The sequence below is a fragment of the Chenopodium album genome, chromosome 19 (genome assembly GCF_948465745.1).
Source record: "Chenopodium album chromosome 19, dcCheAlbu1.1, whole genome shotgun sequence".
In the NCBI taxonomy this organism is placed as follows: domain Eukaryota; kingdom Viridiplantae; phylum Streptophyta; class Magnoliopsida; order Caryophyllales; family Amaranthaceae; genus Chenopodium; species Chenopodium album.
In genome coordinates this window covers 2,761,131-2,780,036 of record NC_137852.1, presented here as the reverse complement: position 1 = coordinate 2,780,036, position 18,906 = coordinate 2,761,131, and the positions used below count along the sequence as shown (strand labels likewise).

The following is an 18,906-nucleotide window of genomic DNA, read 5'->3' as shown; positions in this document are numbered from 1 at the left end:
GATATATTTTTTTCCTAAAAAATATCAATGATTTATTATTTTTTTCCCCAAAATTAATTTCCTCTTTCTCGACATTATATTCAAATAGATTAGATATAAATGGTTTCCATCGAAAATTGATTCTTCCCCAAATAACTTTTCACTTTCTTGACTTTATGTTCAAACATTAGATAAAAATAACTCTCATAAAAAAAAATGGTTAACAACAATAATAGTATTTTAATAACTAATATGATGTACATAATTTTATCCATGATAACAGCTCATTGCAAAATCTATAGATGTTTAAAATTTGATGACAACTTTTTTTTTTAAAAATACAGAATTACAATATATTATGCAAAAAAAAATAACTTGATGTGTTATTACCAGTTTAAATAATTTAATTTGAGTTTCAACTTTCAAGTTAGTAGGTGTATTTTTTTTTTCTTCTAGCATTTAGTGCTACCCCTAATCTGGAATCCTAGATCCGCCACTGCATACAAGATACAACTTTCCTAATAAATAAGCCAACAACGGTGAACTAAAGACCTATAATAACTTCTCAATTATCAAGAATAAAATATCAATATAATAGACTAATAATCTAATTACCTGATAGTATATGTAATATAATACACAATTACACATTACATAGTCTTGTGCATTAAAAAGATTTGAACAAACTTCATTTGACAAACTTTTACCTCAAGAGGTCGGTGGACAATAGCTTAGCATCGTATCCATCGTTGGTTTCCATAATTAATAAAAACAAAATTAGAAAACCCAAAATAATGTGGCAATAGATTGCTAAAGACAGCAGAAGCAAAATGAAACCTGTTGTTCATGCAAAACTTACACAAAACACGTGTATAAACACGTGGCAAACTCTTTCCTTCCATATAACACATCCTTTCTTTCGTTTCCATCATACTTACTTACTTCCTCTATTTCCCACTCTCAACACTGAAATAAAACTTCAACAAGCTAAGCTTCCTTTAAATTATTATTAAGTAGCAGATTAATTACTAAATATGGCAACAATGGATCGCGATCGCGACACCAGAGACCCTAGGCAAATCCATGTCCACACCCAACACACAAGCGTTCACGGCGGCAATGTCAGAGGTGGTGGTGGTGGTTATGGATTTAGCTCAGGAGGCGGTCCAACCGCGTCGCAAGTAATTGCTTTGGTTACTCTAGTCCCCGTCACTGGCACCCTCCTCTTCCTGGCGGGTCTCACTTTACTCGGGACCGTCATCGGGTTATGCCTAGCAACCCCAGTATTCCTCCTCTTTAGTCCTGTCCTAGTCCCTGCTGCCCTCCTCATGGGGCTGGCTGTCACCGGGTTTCTCTCGTCTGGCGCGTTTGGTCTCACGGGGCTGTCTTCGCTGTCACGCGTCGTGGGGTATATTCGACAGGCGGGGCGAAGAATGCCGGATGATTTGGATTATGCTAAGCGTCGTGTGGCGGATATGGCGGCGTTTGCGGGACAGAAGACGAAGGATGTGGGACAGACTATTGAGAGTAAGGCTCGTGAAAGTGGGACTCATACCACTAGTGGTGGTGCTACTGCTACTACTAGGACTTGAATATGAGAAGCATGCATGCAACGAGTTTTTAGGTTGATATGAGTTGGGTTTTGCAGGGTGTAAATTTTCAGTTTGTAATGTTGTTGTCCATGTTGTTATAACTTTTTATGGGTTATTGAATAATTTTATGATTTCAATGTAATGTTTATGCTTAAGTATAAATTAAGTACCTGCCTTTTTGTTAACCGTGTGACACAGGAACTTCAGTAACTCAGTTACATTCAATTTTGTGACACTTAGATTTAGTCATACAATAATAGCTTTATTGCACCATAAATAAAAATAACAGCTTTATTTTCCAGATTAATACGTACATTGCAAATAATTATGTATCAAATAAAATTAAAAATATACCACATTGTTATTGTAAGCTAGGTGTACCCTAGCTTAGCTGTCACTGTATGAGCGCAAGTGCGGATAGAACATGGTGCATGAATAAAAAGAAATCAAAATTAACAAATCTCCCAAGTTAGGTTCCCAGGCCATAACAATAAGGACCTGTTCATATTTACTTAATTTCATTTCAGTTCAGTTCAGCTCCAATCAGTTCAGTTCAGTTCAGCTCTTAATTTCCCTCTCACATAAAATATTTATTTCAGCTCAATTCAGTTCAGTTCAATTTCAATCAGTTCAGTTCAGTTCAGCTCCAATCAGTTCAGTTCAGTTTAGCTCAGTTCAGTAAATATGAACAGGCCCTAAATAACACCTCAACATTTTTTTTTTGTTTTCTACGTATGTAAACTTTAATCTAAAAATTTCACGAAAAAAAAAAATCTGTGAAAAATTTAAATTAAAGGAAAACCTCTCCAGGAGGGTTTGATGAGAATTGAACTCGTAAGGGAGGTTTCAACTTACCAAACCATTTCTCATTTTGTTTCCACGGGATAACTATTTACCATAAATATCTTCAACCTTCAACTACGTAAATAAAAATTTATATAAGGTTTATAATTTGTGATAGAGTATATGGTTGAAACCTAGGATCGATTTATATATATAACCTAGTCTGCAAGACCCTATACTTATGATATTTATGGTTTTAAGTTTTTTTTTTTTAAGTACAAATAGCTTCATCATAATATTCATGAATCATGACATTATGAAACCAAGTGTGAAGTATATCAGGGCCATCTTGAAATATTTGGGCTTGATCCAGTGCTAATATTTAGTATTCATGTCAATTAGCTATCAACATTGGGCAAACCTTGTTAAAAGCATTATTAGAAAGTTTGGGCCTCTACTTTTGGAGGCCTTATATTGAGGGTCTTTATTAGAACGGTGGCATGGATACCATTCACCAAAAAGTAGGGTTTTGGGAGAGTAAAAATGTAAAATGCATAATCATGTGATATCCTTGGTACACCAATGATGTGTTGGTCTATGATAAAAGTTGAGAGCTTATTTACCAAACTAACAATAGATGTTCAAGTTTCCTACATCAGGTCATTTATAGTTTGTGGAAAATTGAATGTTTTCAAATATATTTTCATTTCTTTGGTAGCCAACTTAAAAACCCCTGACCCCATGCCTCTTCCGATTACCTCCTTGAAGTCTAATGACCCATATTACAGTATATGCTTCACATCAATTTAGTGAAGACAGCCTCACTAGAAACTTCCAAAGTTTTAAAATTCAAGGCATATACAATTAAAAAGTATGGATAAAATTTTGTTGTTTTTGTATGAGTTGCGTAATATAGCATTTTTCCCTCATTCATTTAATAGTTGTGTATATCATCCAAATTTATACGTCAAAGCTCCATCCTTCCTAGCATAATTAAAGATTCAATATGTATTGAATTGTTAAAAAGTCCATCCTTCATAACATAATTAAGGGTATGACATGACTTCACCAATTGAATTGTTAAAACCCGTCTTCTTCATCTTTTTCAAATACCTTGATGCTGACCCTACCAGCTACCTTTTACTCTGTACCTACTAACATGGCCTTAAGCAGTAGTCGTGCATCATGTGTTTGAAAGCGAATGATCGAAGAAGAGCATTTAAAGTAGAACGCAATAATGCAATATAATTCCTTCAGAAAATAGACATTGACATTATTACTAATGGGTAAACCTTATTGAACAAGATAGTGAAAGATCCAAAATGCAAGAAAAAGGGCTAGTACATAATAATATTACCAAGATTGGGAACATATTACATAATTTTGATAGTAAGAATTTACATTTTCACAACCCAGTCCAATGCAAGCCACAACCCTCTTAGGATTCTTCGACGAAAATTTAAAAAAAGAGTACACTTTAATAACTTACATAATACAACAGAGATGGACAAACAAAGAAATAAGATTAATAATGAAAAAGAAGATTAAAAAAGAAAGAAGAAAACATGGGATTCTAGATTCTTCTTATCATCATCAAGAGCCTTGGAAAACAAATACGGGTCGGGCCAATGAGATGATCCATTCAAACAACAATATCACCCATGATGTTCATGATCAACTCAAATCCATTACTTGGATTTGAAGGGAATTGCCCTAATCACAACTGTGTGGTAAAGTGCTGCCAATGCTGCTCCAATGAATGGTCCCACCCAGAAGATCCACTGTAAAAAAGACGTTAACACAATTAGTGAAAACTTTAATACGAAAATAATGTTGCAAGTATTAAGAAACAGATAGAATAATCCGTATGATGTAGGAAGCTAATGACCAGGGAATCGATTAAATTAATCAAAGGGTCTTTCTCTTAATCTTTAATTAGCATAGTAGTAGGTAAACATTAACTTCAAAGACAGCATCATCTCCACCAAATCTTTTATATTCCATTCAGTTTATGTTTGACAACTAACCCACATGGGTATCATAGTATAGTAGGACAATGATATGAACAAAAAGGAGATTAGGTTAATATTTGCCAAATGCCAAACTGTTATTGGACCCCATCTTTTTTCTTTATATAATAAGCTTTTCATGAGTATTACTACCTTATCTCTTGGGTATACAAAATTTGATAGATTCCTTATCCCTATTCATTCTATTGTGGTTCAATTTATGACTTTTTTGTGTTGCCCATTATTAAAATAGGCCTTACTATATGGCCTTCTCAAAACAATTAATTTCCCACCACTCCTTTTTATAAAGGTATCAAGACTTCAAGAAAAGTTTATTAGTGTTTATAGGTTTGCAACGTATATATTAAGTAAGCTTTTGAAAAAATTACTACCGTTTAAGGTAAGTTAGGTGACTCACAATTTGTACATTTACTTATACATGCTTGTATGTGGCATGCACCAAGGCAAAAAGTTGTACAAGGGTTAAACATTGTGAAAAACTTAACTATCTAAAATAACTAAACACCTTACACATACGTGAAAATGTGGTGTGCACGATGGACAAAATGGGCATATGAGATATTCGTTTGATAAATTATTGTGAGACGAGTGTGACTATGTACAATATAAGAAGAGAGTAACATTTTCCAGGACTTACACTACTAATTCGTACATGACATCTTAGAATATAGGTTGTTTGAGACGGTTTCTCATACATGAATGATATGAATTTGATCAAATGCGAAAGTTTTAAGCAGAACTTACGTGGTCGTTCCAGTTGTTAAGGTGCTTGTTGTAGATGATGGCAGTTCCAAGACTCCTAGCAGGGTTGATACCAGTGCCGGTAATGGGGATGGTGGCCAAGTGAACCAAGAACACAGCGAACCCGATGGGAAGGGGAGCCAAGATCTGTATAACATTGTTTCATACCATTAACTCAAGCTCATGTAACAGATATTATAACATAAAGTTCATTAACATCATAATATTGCAAAGTGACTAGCTAATTAAAAACAGCATATAGCACTTACAGGAACGTGAGAGTCCCTGGCGCTTCTCTTGGCGTCAGTGGCGGAGAAGACGGTGTAGACAAGGACGAAGGTGCCAACAATCTCAGCACCAAGACCATCACCCTTGGTGTAACCGTGGTGAACATAGTTGGAACCACCGCCTCCGGCTTGGTAGGGAGTGGGTTGGAATCCCTTGACAACACCAGCACCGCAAATGGCACCCAAACATTGCATGATCATGTAAAAGACTGCCCTTGTCAAAGACAATTTCCTTGCCAAGAACAATCCCAATGTCACTGCTGGGTTAATGTGTCCTCCTGTAATACACAATCATCCAAGTTTCACTAGTTAGGAATTGTACTTGATAGATCCATAAAAATTTCATACACACTTTTAGTCTTTGTTTGATTTATTTAACTCCACATTCATTTGATTAGTAACTATGCATCAAACTAGTTAAAACATTTCTAAAATTTGCAATCAAAGAAGGAACTTTAACTAGATCCTATTGATAATTCTTTTGATTATTCCATTTCCAAAAATAGTATTGTATACCGTGGATGTCAACTAGCCAAGTCGGTGAAAATACTGAAATCAAATCCCGACTACATCACTAGATTCACTACCATATGAAACAGGACCCAAAAAGTAACTGTAACACTAAGATAGTCCGTACATGCCTTTGATTTTAATTCCAGACTAGAAGACATATATAGTACAGTTTAGCATGCTCAAAACCAAATAAACAACACCCAAAAAATTGTATTAACCCAAAATAACCAACTAAACTAACATCTAAAACAATTCCAAAACTTCCCACAACATTATGTTCAAATTCCATCATAATTAACATCTAATCAAGAAAAAAAGTAGTAATTAAGTTGAGAAAACAAAAGGGATGTAAAAAAATTACCAGAAATTCCAGCAGTACAGTAAACAAGGGCAAAGATCATTCCACCAAAAGCCCAAGCAATACCCTGAATACCAACAGTCTGACACTTATTATCAGCACGACTGTAACCCATAACAGTCAAAATACTGATGTAAAGAAACAAGAAAGTTGCAATAAACTCTGCAATTCCAGCCCTGTAAAACGACCATGATGTCAATTCTCCGGGCTCAAACAGCGGCGCTGGTGGTGGCTCTTTGTAGTCTCTGTCTTGCGCCACCGTGCCCAACCCCTGCTTCTCGCCGAACTTGTTTGCTCCTAGTCTAACATCCTCTTCTTTGCCCTCCATTTTTTTATTTTAGTTAAACAAAAAAAGTTGGTGAGTTTTTTCTTCTTTAGTAGTGTTGTTTGTGTTGGGTTGTGAATGAATGAGTGAGTGAGGAATGGGATAAGGATGGGTGGGTTTTATAAAGGGGGAAACTTTAGGTTATACAATTGTTGGGGTGTGATTAAATTTTGTTATCTTTGGACCGTCCATTAATAATGGTGCTTAATTATTATAAATAATATTATTATTGTTAATTAGTATGTTTATGTATGATGAGATGATAATGATGAGAAAATAGTTTTTGATTAGTATAAGTTGGCTTATTGTGTGTTGGGGGGGGGGGGGGGGGTGAAATTGACAATGAAAGGTTGTGCCTTAACCTATCTTAGCTGGGCAATTGAGGACCATACAAAAAATAAACGTTGGGGGTATTAAAAATAAGATTATAATTTAAATTATAAAGTTGAGTTTTTGTTATCAAGTGAGAAATTTGAGAATGTGTGGTCATTTGTAGAGGTGGCCACCGCCCATCTTAGATCATAGAGGTGGGATTTTTTTTTTTTTTTTTTTTCTTTAATTTTTTTTGAACGCTAAGAAAATTACTTCTTTTGCATTTTTAGTGTTACATTTAACTGGCACAAAATTTTAGAGAATGAGTTAATGATGCAAGTCGGGTTAATGGAGCAAAAAAAAAAAAAAAAAAAAAAAAAAAAGTATGGAGTGTAAGCTCAAATTTGCATGTTAAATCAGTTTTATACTTCGTAAATAATTAGATAAGTTTCTACTATTCAAACTTAAAATTGAAATTTTCAATCTTATGCTAAAGATTTGTATACTATAGGCATAAATAGAGTATATGATATGAAATTTAACCTAGTAAATACGATAAAGTACCAAGTAATAAGGTTTGGTGTAATTAGTGAGGAATTCACCTTGTAACCTTTAAGTCCCTACAATTCTTGGGGTGAGGATCATTGACCCTCTCCGGCTCTCCCCCTCACTTTTCAAGTGTCTGGCCCGCAAATAAGGCTTTGCATTCTCCATAACTTAGTATGACTTGCAATCAATTGGAAATCTCCTTTACGTACACTATGTTTAACTTGGTATTGTAGTAATATTTCACAATTTCATACAAACCAAAATGACAAATCCAGTCTACAACACTAATTTCAGATATCATCACTTCATTGTCATAGTACAGTAGAATCTTTGGATTCAAAGCACACAACCTTTATTTGACAGGAAAAGGCACATTTCTTCACTACTTCAATCATGCATAATTCTACTGCGTATGGCCCATACAAGCGTCAAGCGATATGGCCGGTAGATGCATGTCAATTAATGTAGTTATGTGGGCTGGTCACATATTCATCATTTTCCAAAATTATACGCTACTTTGCAATTAAGATCAAAGAATAAAATCTAACCTTGATCTCTTTTATTTCCTTTAATTAATGATACCATTCAAATTAAAATTACTCTTCATACAAAAACTATAAGTATATTGGTAACGTAATGATAAGGGTTGAATATAAAGATTTGAAAGTGAACATATCGATCATAGAAAAAAAAAAAAAAATTAATACTCCCTAACGCCTGTTGACATAGACCGTATAATTTTGTTGTATAATGTCGGTATTCAAAATGTATTTAATGCTTATAGGTAAGTAAACGATTTTGTCAAAGGCTGGAGTAGTACGAATTAACTCTATTAATGCATTTGAATTCAATTTAATCCTACGTTTAAAGAATTCCCTAAATGTCATGTACTTTCAAAAAATAATTACATGTTTGGTTTTTTAAAAACATAGGTCCAAAGGTTGGAGAGCGAATGCAGCAAATTAAAGGAGTATAGTCGTATAGAAGCCAAGGAAGTCAGGCATTTGTATATGATGTTGGATTTGTAACACTTTTCTGGGTAGAAACGTGGCCAACCAGGACTTCATTAGAGATTAGGCAATTAGGTATAATTCATGATTTGCTGCTTCGTTTATATTCATAATTTTATATTCTGAGACAAAACCAGCTAATTTTAACTAGCTTTCCACTGTTTAATTAGCTGCTAATCTCTCTTGTTAATTTTACTCGAGCTCAATAATTCAACATATAATCAAGTTTATGTTACAGTATCCTTTTGGCTTATTTGTGTGGGATTTTGCTGAATATAATTATTCATTCATCATTATCATCAACTTTTAAACTATGAATGTTTTAATAATCAATAATAAAATATAGGTATAGTCAAATATTAGTATTACTAGTATTATGTAATTTTAATTTCAAAACATGCTATCCTTTTTTTTCTTTGGAATAGCATGTTGGAGGAGACTAAAGTGATATAAGTAACATCAAGAATTACATTGATAATCAGTTATAATTAAACACACGATATACAGTGTTTATTGAATTAATAAGTTAGAAATTTAATAATATAGCACAATGGTGCGAAAGCAAAATTTATGATTATATATATTTGTTCCTAGTATAATTGTCACTCGAGCAAAATAATGTGAAGAAGGCTTTGTATTCTACCAGCAATTTGTGCAGATAAATGGACAAAAATTAAATTTGGTGCCAAATAAAATTCTTTGAAGAATCTTATTCATTATTTTCATATAAATAAAAAATTATGTCTCTTTCATGCATGCATAAAACGGTCCATGAATTGGGCCAATTGGCTCATTACTAACTTTGAGAGATTGAAATTTAAGGATGTGATCGAATTGTTGTATTTCCAATTTTGTATGTATAGCAACTTTCCTTTCTGTTATATTACATGATAATAATAATTGTATAAAAAGCCAATTAATTAGGTTATCCCTAGTTTGTTGCCCCTGGAAGAATGTGAATTGAAGCTTTATTAAAAATACAATACTCCGTATCATAAATGAAGTACTTCGTACACTTATTTTGTTACGAGTATAAGAAAATAATTGAGCTCAGATCATAAAGAATTTTTTTTTTAAAAAAAAAAAGAAAAAGAAAATATTAAAAAAAAATAATAAAAATAAATAAAAATAAAAAGTTAAGGATGTTGTTTAAGAATTCTGACAATAAGATGTTGCTGTCTAACCTCCCAAATCAACACTCTATGCATATGAAGTATAAAACTGAATTAATTATTAAGCAAAATAACATCTTATATCACAATATAATATAATATTTTTGTGATCGATATCATCAAGCTATATGTGAAGTATTAGGGCCTTTTTGTGATCAGTTTTAGGGCCTTTAATTTTCTCTTTAGTTTAAGGTCCTACTTACATAGCTATTTTACAGCCTCTAATCTTGCTTTGCGGAATGAGGTTGTTTGCTTTATTTGTAAAACTCTAATTACTTAATATAAGTCGTTATTATGTGTTAAAAAAAATAATATGTGAAGTAATATTTATAATCATAGAAATTATGTCAAGTTTGATAAAGTTGGCCATAAAAATATTAATTAGAAATAGGTGGTATAGTACTCGTATGTATTAAATTATGAGGAAGCCCCATTTTCTCACCGTGAGAAACGAATTCGTTTCTCATGGGGGCATTTTTGTGAATAAATCAACAACTTTTTCAACTTTATTCAACTGTGAAGCCCACAATATTGAAAAAGTTGTTGATTTATTCACGAAAATGCCCTCATGAGAAACAAATTTTGTTTCTCACCATGAGAAACAGGGAATTTCCCTTAAATTATTCAACTCATTTTCCGTTTTGGAGCGTTTCAGAAAAATTCAACTTATTTTAACTTTATTCAATTTTAAGTCCCTTTATTTACTTTCCCTTTAATCTTATGTTACACTATAAATACAACACCACAAACTTCCTTTTACTTTACATATACCATATTCTCTATTATTACTATTTTCTTTATTCGTCGTCTGTTGCTTTCACTCACTCACACAAACTCACCTAAAAATTAAATAAGAGTTTAAGATGAGTTGAACTTTTGAGAACAAATGAATTACATACAATAAAATTTTAGAACACATGACAATGAATATGCTAAGATAGATGTATATCCACTTTTTAACAACTCCATACTTAATAATTGCCTTTTCTAATAACAATATTACAAAGGTTGTTTTTTTAAGATAAAAGGTATCTTGGAGGCAAAAAAAACTTGGATTGTAAAATTGTACTGTACAAGTAAAATTTAATACTCATACCTTGTGATCAAATTTTATCTCATCATCATTCTTTTTAATTAATCATTTATTTACTCAACATACAACTAAAAATTTAATTCCAGAGAAATGATAAATTGATGATTAACACACCCCATTTTCTAGCACCATATCATAATTTAGGAGAAAAAAAAACATTTAGGACAGCCCAGAAGGTTCGAAGACAAAGTCTGAGAACAATTATATAATCAGAATTATAATATTAGAATTATAAGTAATAAAGTAATGATGATGCTAATCTAGATAAGGGAGCGTAATTAAAATAGTGTACTTAAGTGCATAATTCTACGATTGATGTAAGAGTATGTTTTATTAATTCTATAGTACTTCGTATTATTTAAACCATAATACTAATTCATTCTCCGTAAACGTTAATTTAGGACAATTAGCAATCATTATCGGTTGGTTAATGAAGAAGATAGGATTAATTATATAAAATTAAAATAAAAAAATGTGATTAAGTAGCTTAATGGTGCTAACTGGTGGGCGACGACAACAACAGCACCAACTCAAGACTATAGAGTATGTTATATAGTTGTCAATACTTTTCATGTTAACTAATGTTGGCTGGAGTTGGCCCATGTCCACGTATAATTCATATCATGACCATAAAACCGTCACTTAATTTATGGCCACTTCTTTTAAGCAGTCATTTTTCCAAGTTTTTATAAAGTTTGAGGCAAATTTGAAATTTTATTTCTTCTTGAAACCTAGTTATTCAACTCTGTTTCATGCTTGTAGTGTTGTAGTGTAGGTAGTCAAGTATCCTTCTATCTTATGGTTAGATTGTTCGAGTTGGATCGATATAAGATATATCTCTTGCTCGTTTACTGGATTATGTGGAGTTAATTGATGGATAGTGTAAAAAATGTCCTATATAATATTAAAAGTAAAAAGTTTTAATCGAGAAGTTGAAGTACTGCTGAACTATGTAATTTAACTTATTTAAGGCATATTCGACTTTGTTAGTAAAATATATATTCAATTACTATCATCTTTGTTAAGATACATTTTATTTTGTTCTCATTGACTGAACTCAGCTGAACTGAACTAAACTGAATATTTTATAAGAGAAGGAAATTAGGAGTTGAACTGAACTGAATTTCAACGTATGAGAACAAACCCTAAATCATAGATAATTTGTGGTCGTTTGGCTAATATGAATGGAAGGAATATGAAAAGAACATGAATTAAGAATTCAAGACACAATAATGAGACCAGAATAAACTAAAACTAGAAAGGAAAATTCATCTTAGGTTTGGTTAGAAGGAGTAGAACCAATTTATAAAAGTCTCATTAGTACCACAAATAAATGATATAACTATCAAGTCATTTTTGTAAAAAGAATTGAATGAAAAAAAGTGGGAAATGAGCATTTATGTATGAGCTTATTTATTTATTTATTTTTTAAACACATGTGGATAAAAATATGTATGAACTTTTATTATATACTAGTTGTTGGCCCGCGCGCTACGCGCGCGGTCCCCCAATTTGGTGATTTTGCCTCGGTGATTAGTGTGTAATTAATTGTTGTTTATGTGTTAATGTAATTGGTCGCATTTTGATTGTTGATTTTCCTTTGCTTTGATTGATCAGTGTATAATGATCACTTTAGCTATAGTTAATAAATAAGTGCACAAAACTAATGCTTCAACTAAAATCGGAACAATTTATAACGTAATGTCAAATAATTGTGTTTAAATTATACGAATTTTGCATAACATGTAGCATTTTAGAGTGTATTAAACCAAATTAAGTAATGATGGGAAGTAATACACATAACTTATTATAAGTAAACAAATAAGTAATGTTACGGAGGGAAAAGATGAGAGCGCGCGGTCCCCTTATATGGTGATATACTCGGTACGCGCGCGATCCCTCAATTTGGTGATCTATACTTAATGATTAATGTGTAATTAGTCGTTGATGTATGTGCAGATTATTTTAAATTTGTTTTGGTAATGGAGTCAGGTATATCTGTTACCGTTGTACAAATATGAAATTTGATGGAATAGATTGTTTTGCTAATGAATTAATGTAATATATGTGTGTGTTGATTAGCAAATTAAATAATTAATTACTCATGGTTTCAAAGGTGTTGGAAGTCATTGTTTATTCGAAATTTAATTGGTTGTTAAACGTTTTGATGCCAAAAATAGTTATATTATGAATTAGAATTGAATTTAAGAACTTGCTTTAAACGAATTAAAATATTTATTATGAATTAGTATCGAATTTAAGAGCTTTGCTTCAAATGAATTGAAATAAATCACTTGGGGCATCAAATGTTAAAAGGATACTTTTAACTCAAATGGAAAAGCTATATACATACAAGATGTATTTGTTAAAGATGAGTTTTAATTTGGTGAAATTAAATTGTCGTTATTAATTAAGTTACCAGTTTAAGAATATATTGTTTTAATAGTTGGTAATGTTATTTATTTGGAAGTAAGTATCAATGTGAATTTTGAATATGCAATGTTTTCTTAATGTTTTTGAACAAATTTGTAAAATTTTCATGTAAATCTAGATTCAAATTAAAGTATGATATAAAGGAGTAGTACAAGGATTTAACTATTGTTAAAAATGGTCTATACATGGACAAGCTATTACTCTGTATGCACTACTTTGACTTAGGGTCTGTTCACTTCAGCTTAATTTCAGTTCATTTCAACTCCAATCAGTTCAGTTCAGCTCCTAGTTTTTTTCTCTCATAAAATATTCAGTTCAGCTCCAATTAGTTCAGTTCAGTTTAGTAAATGTGAACAGGTTACAATAACAATAATTTAATTATCAAGGTCATGCCTAGTATATATTAAGCATGGAAAGATAATTATGTTAGATAGATCTTGCCATTCTAACATTTTAAGATATCATGCAATGAACTTGGAAAAATCTCATTGACCACCATTGCAGTTTTTTTCACATCAAGAATGATTCTTACCTCTTCTTTCCTATATTGCCCTAAACCCTCTCTCCCCCCCCCCCCCCCTCATGGCCTTGTCTCCTTAACCCCCTTTTCTAATGGGTTTGAAAAATAGAGTGAGAAAGAGTTTGGCCTTGCTTTCCAATCATGCATTCCTTCCTTTATTGCATGGTCAATCTCTTTCTCACTTTCTTTCTTTCTTTCTTTCTTAATCCTTCTCCTCTCTATTTTACCCTTTTAAAGACTTTAAAAATTATAAGTTGCATTTGCTCGCCCTCTTTCTCCCCCCCACCGTTTATCTCTTTCTTTCTTCCGACCTCCCCTTTTCTCATCTCTCCTGACCCATCTATTCCCCCCCCCCTCTATCTCTCTCCCGACCCCTTTCCCTCGATCTAGGCCCTCTCTCTATCTCTCTCCTCTCTCTATTAACCTTTCTTTCTTTCCCAGCCCACTTTCTCTATCTCTCTACTCTTGGCTCCTCCTCCTCCTTTCCTTCTCCTTCTCTCTCCCAGCATGTCCTCTCCTCTCCCACTTGAACTCTCTCTCTTTCTCTCTTGGCCCCTTTTTGTCTTGGACCCTCCCTCTCTCTTCACACATCTCCCTCTTCCGATCTCTCTCTCTCTCTAATCCCCCCTCTTTCTTTCCTTCTCCTCTTCTATCCCCCTCTCTATCTCTTTCTCTCTTTCCTTCTTTTTTCCTTCTTGCTTCCTTTTAATGGCTTCATATCTTATAAATCTCTCTCTCTCGCTATATGTATGTATGTATGGTTATTCAAATCACTTTTTACTTGAATATTTTTTTTTTCTAAATGTGTTATTAATCATTTTGACTTTCTATACAAAGTATCACATCAATGTTGTTAATTGAGCACATAAAATAGGCAATTAAGTAACCATCTCTATCTCGCTCTCTTTCTCCTTCCTTCCATCTCTCCCTCCTTCCCTAACTTATGATTTAGCAAAATTTATAGCCTCTTTACTATCCTCTCCCTTTTCATCTTCCTTTACATTTTTACACGTAACTTATACGGTTTTTTAGGATTTAGAATCTTTTTAAAAAGTTTTGTTTATCTCTTCCTTAATAAGGGCCTGTTCTCTTACGTTTCAGCTCAGCTCGGGCCTGTTCTCTTATGGCTTGGCTCAGCTCAGCTCAGCTCAGTCAATGAGAACAGGCCCTAAAATTCTAAAAATAGCCTTATAATTTAAGGGTTCTTCATCTCTTTCTCCTTCCTTAAACCCCCTCATTGTTTTTCATCTTAATTTATTTTCATTCCTAATTTCTCTTATTTTTCTTCTTTGTAGCCGTTGTGTCTCTTCTACGATTAAACACTATAAATGGTCTCTTGAAGTGCTACTCATCTTTCCTTCCTTTGTTATCCTAAATCCTCTCTTCCTCCCTTCCCTTAGCCTTGTTTGCCTGCTCTTTCTTTGAAAATTATAGGTCACACTCACTCTCTCATAAACTCCTTCCTTTATCGTTCTTTATGTTCCCTTGTTTTTAACGGATTTTAAAAGTATAGCAAACTAATTTCAAAATGGAAACTGTTCTTTTTAATGAGGTTAAACTAAACTTTAATTAATGAAAATTGTGAACAAATATAGGCCAAAAAATTACTTAGGCTATATGTTTGGATAACAATAAATGGAAGGAAAGGAAGGGAAGGGAAAAGGAGGGAGACAAAGTTCCTTGCTTGGATAATATGTGTGGGGGAGGGAAGGGGAGGAGGAGGGAGGGATTCCCTCCTCCTTTAATAAAGACCATCCCTTCAAAATTGGAGAGATTTGGAGGGAAAATGGAGCTCATCATTCCCTCTACTTTCCCTTCCTTCCCCTTCTATTTCCCTTCTAATTTGTTATCCAAACATAGCATTAAAGATTAACTTAGCCTCATCAATCAATCAATCAATACTATATACTAAAAGACACACCAGCAATGACACGTGTCATCTCCTGGTGTATCTTTAGTTTTTTTTTCTTTTAAAAAAAATAAAATTTTACAGAGCATATAAAACAAACACAAACAAACAAATCTTATACATAATAATTCGGTAATTCCCTAATTTTATAAAATATAATTACTTAAAATAAAAAAAGATTTGACATATCATTGACAAAAATATTTATATAGCTATAAATCAATCAATCATCAATACTATATACTAAAAGACACACCAACAATGACACGTGTCATCTCCTGGTGTGTCTTTATTTTTTTTTTCTCTTAAAAAAATAAAATTTTACATAGTATATTAAACAAACAAACACAAACAAATCTTATACATAATAATTCTCTAATTTTATAAAATATAATTACTTAAAATAAAAAAGATTTAACATACAATTCCTTAAAATAAAAAAGATTTGACATATCATTGACAAAAATATTTATATAGCTATAAATAAAAAGTCTTAACATAATAATAAAAATATTTACTTCATTTTATGTCTAGCATATCTTTCGTATAATCCTTTATTTTGATCACAATTTGTCAATTATGTTTTTAGATTTTTTTCTTAATAAAAAACTAATTATAATGATAGTTTAATACTAAAATTACCGTGCATGTTACGGAAACTAACCTAGTTAAGCTATTAAACTAAAACAGAAACCATAAGATCATTAATAATATCAAAAGAGAAATAAAACATCAACTAACAATAAAAATAGCATTATGAATTAGATTCGGGCATTTATAATGAGGTATTAAGGGAGTATTATTCAATATTTGCAACATGTTAAATATACATATGACATCATTATTCTATTTAAATAAACATCAATAACCAATTGCATTTCTGAACTGCTTAATCAAACACCCATTACCTATACCAAGGTAGTATATTTTCTTATCGACAGTGCTCTACATTGTATGCCAAGCAAGCATGACTCATTGCTACAAAATCCGACTCTTACGATAAATCATGCTTTAGTTGTTCTCTCAATACTTGCTTCAATATTTGCTTGTGACAGTTTGTAGAAATCCTGGAAGAATTTTCACCAGGCTCACCTGCCAAATAATTAGGTGAAAAAAGTGTATTAAATTGACAACACAAAGTTGTGCCGTTTAAAGCTTTCTTAATTTCCATAACTCTGTAACTGCATTGCCATTATTAAATGCGTAATCAGTGAAACAAAAGTATTTAAGAAAAGGAGATACGACACCTTTAAAAGAGGATTGACGGTACGTCCTTAAGAACCACGAATATAACCAGCAAATTCAGGACCACCTTGTGATGGAGAGCAACGCTAACTGCCGCAGTCTCCAACACCCTGTCATTGCATGTCCTATCAGGTTCTCAATTTAAACAGAATTGGTCTGCACCAAACAAAAAACTTGCTTATATGTATAATGGTTAATTTATAAGCACACCATCGATCACTCTACCCAATCATTACATGTAGTACGAGTTCAGTAGGTCCAGAATAAACTCAATAGATTTAAACTTTTAGATTCTACCCAAGCTACCTGTTGCATTTGAAGTCATAATTGTCATCGATCCGCTTGATGCAATGAGCTGCAATTGCTGCCTTAGTATTAAACTGAAAGAGTCAGACCAGAGTTCCAATTAATCAAAACCAGATATTTTAGTTGAAAGCCATATGACCATTAATTATATCAAAATAGAAATAAAACACCAGCTAACAATAAAAATAGCATTATGAATTAACATATTCAGGCATTAAAAAAATGAAAAATAAATAAAAAGAAAGAAAGAATGATCATGGATTAAAATGATATATTAAGGGAATAAGAGGATTAATAGAGCAAGCTAAATATGACTGAATTACTGCTTTACAGCCTAGCCAATCTTTCAAGTGTACTGGCACTCTCCCAAAGCAACAAACTAATCAGTCATCACAATATTCAACAAGACTCCTCTCTATCATTAGCTCTATTTATAGAGCTCTCTTTCTAACTAAATAGCTTATTATTAAAGACAATGACTCATGATGAAACTACTTAAATTTCCCCCACCCCTATCATTAAAATGCCTTCCTTGGCTCCCCTATTACTAATTCATAGCAAGAGGTCACGAGGGAAAGATGGAAATAAGATACCAGTTAAAATGAAAACTAATGAGCAAATGATGGGAAAAAGAGATAGAACTCATATAAGAGACCCAACTTCTACAAATCAAACATGACTTTCTAGTTTTTATAAGCAGCATTTAAGAACCTAAAATATCTAGCAAAAAGAAAATCACTAAGGACAACTTCAGGGTTTCATAAATGCATATATATCAGTGTATTAATGTTCAGAAACCCAGAGGACCCCGCAGAACTTAGTTGGCTTCAGTTCATGGAGATCCTCGATATCACATCCTGTAAGCAGAATGCAGAATAGAGGTGCTGGTTGAAGGTGTGAAGGATCGGAAATAAGAGCAGAGAGTACTTAAGAAGTTAACCTACACTAAACTGATTGACTATTAGAATAGTGTATAACTTTATATAATAAAATTTTCACTTGAACTTGAAATCAAATGAAAACTGTTGAATGTAAATAAAGAACATTGTCCTAAGTGAACAGATTCAGCTCTTTTCAAAACTTAAAGGTCAATAGATAAAATAAGAAAGCACTTCAGCTTTTAGTAAATCCACGTTCTTCATAATATTAAAGTCCTTCTTCAATGTCTAAATTGCAGACAAACTGTAAACTAACTCAATACAAGAAAGCACCATCAAATACTTTTGAATTGGACACTAATTATAGCAAGCAATAAAAATAATGGTCGTTTCTCACTTAGAAGCTATCTGACTAAAATATAATACCCCTTTCAATGTCACATGCTTCAACTAACATCCTAGATTTGATAATCACAGCTTCCAAAGAAGCAATCCTTTTCCTCTTACTTTTGTTCCCTAAAGTGACTGTACTTTCAAGAACCTAGATTATGAATGGATAGTCGTCTAACAAAATGGAAAATCTTAAACGCTAAATCATATTACAAAGATTCTAAACATTACCATTAAAAATCAAAATTATAAAATATTACTTTCCTTACCATTAAAAATCAAAATATGAGTAAACAATCAACATCTAAAGATTCTAAACATAAACCCATTAGAAAAATAAAACCCAGATCTTCAAATTGGGGATAAAATCACTACTGTACGTGCTTACGAAAATTGAGCTTGCGACTTACATCGTTCAGCTTTTCTTACTGGTTTCTCATCACCTCATGATACAACCTCCACCATGATAAATTACTATCTC

The 18,906-nt window shown here is 32.4% G+C and overlaps 2 protein-coding genes across 2 annotated transcripts; one reads left to right on the top strand and one right to left on the bottom strand.

Annotated features, from left to right (window-relative positions):
- The first annotated feature begins 998 nt into the window (after nt 1-998).
- On the top strand, nt 999-1,723 carry LOC145595157 (oleosin Cor a 12-like). The gene has a single exon (XM_081651526.1). It carries the CDS (start codon nt 1,014-1,016, stop codon nt 1,569-1,571), a length of 558 nt encoding a protein of 185 aa, XP_081507652.1. The 5' UTR covers nt 999-1,013; the 3' UTR covers nt 1,572-1,723.
- Nucleotides 1,724-3,677: 1,954 nt separating this feature from the next.
- LOC145595045 (putative aquaporin PIP1-4) lies at nt 3,678-6,703 on the bottom strand. Its single transcript, XM_081651400.1, has 4 exons — nt 6,287-6,703; nt 5,395-5,690; nt 5,129-5,272; nt 3,678-4,135 (listed from the first exon to the last, which is right to left on the bottom strand). Exons 1-4 carry the CDS (start codon nt 6,609-6,611, stop codon nt 4,043-4,045), a joined length of 858 nt encoding a protein of 285 aa, XP_081507526.1. The 5' UTR covers nt 6,612-6,703; the 3' UTR covers nt 3,678-4,042.
- Between the last annotated feature and the right edge of the window lie 12,203 nt (nt 6,704-18,906).

What these genes read in the sequence shown, in the direction of transcription:
- LOC145595045 (XM_081651400.1), bottom strand. Translation starts at nt 6,611, where the DNA reads ATGGAGGGCAAAGAAGAGGATGTTAGACTAGGAGCAAACAAGTTCGGC. An exon ending in CTGTACTGCTGGAATTTCTG is followed by an intron (nt 5,691 to 6,286) that starts GTAATTTTTTTA and finishes TGTGTATTACAG; the next exon opens with GAGGACACATTAACCCAGCA. An exon ending in TTAACAACTGGAACGACCAC is followed by an intron (nt 4,136 to 5,128) that starts GTAAGTTCTGCT and finishes TCTTTTTTACAG; the next exon opens with TGGATCTTCTGGGTGGGACC.
- LOC145595157 (XM_081651526.1), top strand. Translation starts at nt 1,014, where the DNA reads ATGGCAACAATGGATCGCGATCGCGACACCAGAGACCCTAGGCAAATC.